At 62.4% G+C, this 4,273-nt stretch overlaps 1 protein-coding gene across 1 annotated transcript; it reads left to right on the top strand.

The window, feature by feature from the left end:
* The first annotated feature begins 1,888 nt into the window (after nucleotides 1–1,888).
* TMEM125 (transmembrane protein 125) lies at nucleotides 1,889–4,243 on the top strand. The gene has a single exon (XM_006015851.2). The coding sequence runs from the start codon at nucleotides 1,889–1,891 to the stop codon at nucleotides 2,549–2,551; it is 663 nt and encodes a 220-aa protein (XP_006015913.1). The 3' UTR covers nucleotides 2,552–4,243.
* Nucleotides 4,244–4,273: the final 30 nt, after the last annotated feature.

The raw sequence follows: 4,273 nt of genomic DNA, 5'->3' as shown, positions 1-4,273 counted from the left end.
GTCCAGCCTCTATGCTGGCCTGCCGGGGTGGGGGGATGAGGGGAGAGGGTTGGGAGGGACACAGGAAGCTTGGTGGGAGAATGGGGGAGGTGAGGAGTCTCCCATTGTTCTGAGAATGGGGGGGAGCCTTTGTAGCCCCATAACACCGGGCGCTGTATGTAGCAGGAGGTGCCTGCTGACAGGACCACACACCTATTGCATGGGTTGTTTCCACATGGGCATACAGTGATGGGGGAAGCAGAGCACAGGGTCCCAGGACTGTGGGGCATTGGCAGGCTGTGGGGAGAAGGCCCTGCAGGTGGCACTGCGATCAGCCACGTGGTTGTGGCCCCTGCTCACAAACCCAGGTCAGACCCAGTTTTACCTCTGTCATTGGCTCCCTGTGTGACCTGGGCAGGTTCTGAATCATACTGGCCAGGCTCCCTCTTCCCTGCCTGGATGCATTCATCCTGCTTGCTTGCATCTGTGAGAGGTTCTTTTCCCAGGGCCACCAGGCAGTCCTGTCCCACTGCTGTCCCAGTGCTGCCCTCATCTGCATCAGTGCAACCTGAACATGGTCCGGAGGGATTGTCCACACCCTTGTGCAGCCCTGACTGGGCAGCCTGCCCTCTGCATGCCCCCGCCTCCCTGGACCCCAGGACAGAAACCTGCTCCATGCACTGGGGCTTTTCTGCACTGGAAGACCCTTACCCAGGAGATGCAGTGGCTTCTGCTATTAGCTGTGGGTCTTTAGGGCCAAGGCGGACAGGGGGCAGGGCAGGCCCAGGGCTGTTGGCCAGAGCAGGAGCAGCACTGTGCAGACATGACGTGGAGGTGCAGTGCTTGGCTACCATCCGCCAGCCATGTTACTGCATTCAGATGTTGAGCAGCTCAGATGGGAAGGCATGCCCTGAGGTGTGGAGCAAACGGGCCACTGAGCCTGACCTATGTCTGCTGGGAGAAGTCAGGGCTGGCGGGAGAGCTGTAGAGTGGCCAGGACACTTGGCACAAGTCCACGGGAGCAAGTGGCTTTGCTCCTGTTGCAGGCATCATTGTGGCTGGGCCAGGGGCTTGGGACAGTGCCCCCAGGCTGGGGGCAGCACAGGGGGATGAGGTCAGCAGCTGCTGCCCAGCGTTGCTCTGCCTTGTGCCGCGGGGGTTAAGTGCAGGTCCCAGCCCCCATTGTCTGTCTCAGCAGAGCCAGTTGGTGACAAGAGGCTGATGCTGATGAGGGAGCATGTGAAGCTGGAGCCTGAATGAGGCTTTATCAGGGCACAGCCCTGCCCTGCTCCATCACTGCTCCGGCTGCCAGCCCAGCTGCAGGCAGCCAGGCCCCGCCAGGGATAGGAAGGTGCACCCGGGCGAGCAGCCTCGGGACGGGATGGCCCCAGCCCCGGCCCAGCAGGACACTCGAGCAGCACAGAGAGGCGGCAAGGGGGCATCCAGGCATCACCTAGTAAGTGGAGTCCCTGGGCACCTGACCAAGGCTACAGGCAGCAGGTCTCCACAAGAGGAGCCTAATCCTGCCCCCGGGAGAAGGACTCTGCGTGAGGGGCAAGTGGGGTGTGGAACCTTCTGACATCTGCTTCTTTTCTGGCTCTTTCCAGGTGATTTAACCCAGCAGGGCAGGGCCTGAGACACAGCCCCCCTCCCCTCCACCAGCTGTCTGGAGGAGCCTCAGGCTGCTGTCCTGGGGACGGGGCTAGGCTCCACGATCCAGCCAGGATTCCTGGCAGGCAGACAGCAGCTCCCAGGGCTGTCCCTGGTACTGTGGCTCTGACGTTCCAGATCCCGGGGCACCACAGCAAGAGACTGAGAGCCACCTGCACCTGAGGACATGCTGCAGCCCTCACCACTGCCACCACTGTGTCCGTGATCCCTGCCACGCATTCTGCTCCCAGAGCTCGCCATGCCAGAGCTGGAGCAGCTCAGTGCCCCCAGGGCCCCCGTGGATGCTGGCCACATCCAGAGGAATCTCCTGGAGGAGCACGTGGAGCTGTGGTGGTTCCAGGACCCAAAGCGGTCGATCCTGTGCTATGGTGTAGCTGTGGTGTTGATCCTGGCCTGTGGTGCCGGGGGCATCGTGCTACTCTACAGCACCAGCAGCCGGTCTGGGGAGTGGCGGCTGGCGGTGGGCACCACACTCTGCCTCCTGGCTCTGCTGGTGCTACTGAAGCAGCTGCTGAGCTCTGCCATCCAGGACATGAACTGCATCCGCAGCCGCGACCAGATCGAGCTGCTCAAGAGCGGTGGCTTCTCAGACTGCATCATGCTGCTGCTCAGTGCCCTGGTGCTGCTGGTGTGCGGCGTGGTGCTCACCATCCTCTCCACCACCACCATGCAGCTCAGCCCTGCCCGGCCCCTGGCCAGCATGTTCACTAGCGGCGTTGTGCTAGTGGCCACGGGGGCAGCCATCCTGTTTTGCCTGCTGCTCTACCTCCTCTGGATGTCCTGCTGCCCCCCCGTGCCCCGTGAGCTGGACTCCAGAGACATCAGCGTCTTCACCATCTCGGGGCAGCTTGTCACTAACCGGCGCCTACCTGCCACCTCCAGCATGGCCAACCTCATCTGACCCTGGCCCCGGCCATCCCTTCCCACACAGCTAACCTCATTTGACCTTGGGGCCCCGTCTCACGTGGCTGAGTGGGACATGCCTGCAGGGTCGGGGTGGGGGGGAGGTGGGCACTGGGCAAACTAGCACCATGCTCTGCTTGTCCTGGAGGCAGCAGCATTTGCACTTTACCTCGGGCTATGAGCACTGTGGGGAGTGGGCATCTCTGGCCTGGTGAGGTCTGACTGAGATGCTGCAAGTGGGCATCTGACTGAGATGCTGTGAGAGTGAAACCCTTCAGCCACCGCAGGCAGAGAAGGGTGCGTGGTGGGAACATGGCCAGGGGCCCTGTGACCCGTGATAGGGGGAGGGCAGTGGTGCATCCAGGCGTGTGGTTGGGGCATGCTGTCCCAGGAGTGTTCATGTGGGATTTTCCTGGGGCGTGTGACCAAGAGGCATCAGTGCTCAGTATGAGTTGGGGGCATTTGTCTGTGTGGTAGCTTCTGGGGCATGGGATGTCTGAACTGGTGCAAGTGATGACTGTGCTGTCAGGGTGAGGCTGGAGCTCTGTGGCTCAGCACTGGACACGTTATTGTTCTGCCTGTGGCGTGGGGTGCAGAGGACCATTATTACAACTGCAAGCCTGGCCCAGGGGGGATCCGTGGCCTCTGATGACCACTGATGGGTTGTGGCAATGTAAATCTGGACTCGGAGCTGGGGCACAGGCAGGAAGGGCAGCTGCTGCAGTCAGGTGCAAGAGCTTAGCTTTCAGCACAGCACCACAGCAGCTCTGCCGGTTGCTGCCCCAGGTCACTAGGGACAGGGACAGGGTACCCAGGCCGTCCCGTGCCCTGTGCTGCCCTGATCCTGTCAGGGCACATTTGTCTTGTAAATCCGCCCAGCCGCCGGCCTCCTGCCAGCCGTGCGTATCCGTGGGCCATGCCTGGCCTAGCCCAATCTGGCAGCGTCAGCCTCTGCCTGTGGCTGTGAGCTCGACACTGTAGCATCTGGGGGTTCAGCCTGAATGTGCTCTGAGTTGCAACCCCTCGCTTCTGTCCTTGGGTGCATCCCTTCACATGTGCAAGCCTGTCCCTCTGCCGCCCGCCCTCAGCCAGCTCCGACCTTCCGGTCAGCCTGTCCACCCAGGCTGTGACCTGGCCCTGGCCCACTTTGACAACCTGCTCTCCCGTCCCCTCCCCACTCGGCCCCCAAATTGCTGCGCTCTTGGGGCTGCAGCTCCTGAGCCCAGGTGCAGTGCGGCAGGGACAGACACCCACAGGTACTGAGGTCTGTACACTGGGACCACTTCCCCCATGTTCTGGGCCATGGCACAGCCCCAAGCTGCATTGTTCACCCTGCAGCCACGGCATCCCCCCAGAGTGCTGCTCTGCCTTGGTCCCCTGGTGCTCACCCTCCCCTCAAACCTCTGGATTCCCCAGGGTGTTCCCCAGGTTAAAGTGTAGCACCTCTGTTGTGTGCAACAGCACTGCCCCCCCCCACCCCGGCCCGGGCAGCAGCCTGGGCTGTGTGGGCACCTGGGAGGGGAGGACCGGCGAGCACAAGGATGATGTGAATCACCCAAGGGCACAGGGCAGCTTGGTGTCAGGGCTGGGAACAGCACTTGCAGGAGGAAGGAGCCTGGCTGCGTCTGGCTGGCCAGGAGTGGGTGTGCAGTGATTTCCACCCCCCCACCCGGCTACAGTGTTGGGGGGGGGGGGGGGGGGGGTGTGCCACGTCACACAC

Source organism: Alligator sinensis, unplaced genomic scaffold (assembly GCF_000455745.1).
Source record: "Alligator sinensis unplaced genomic scaffold, ASM45574v1 scaffold781_1, whole genome shotgun sequence".
Lineage (NCBI taxonomy): Eukaryota > Metazoa > Chordata > Crocodylia > Alligatoridae > Alligator > Alligator sinensis.
The sequence above is the reverse complement of the archived record's forward strand: the minus strand, read 5'-3'. Positions and strand labels throughout refer to the sequence as shown.

Excerpts from the sequence above, each read along its gene's own strand:
- TMEM125 (XM_006015851.2), top strand. The coding sequence starts at position 1,889 with ATGCCAGAGCTGGAGCAGCTCAGTGCCCCCAGGGCCCCCGTGGATGCT.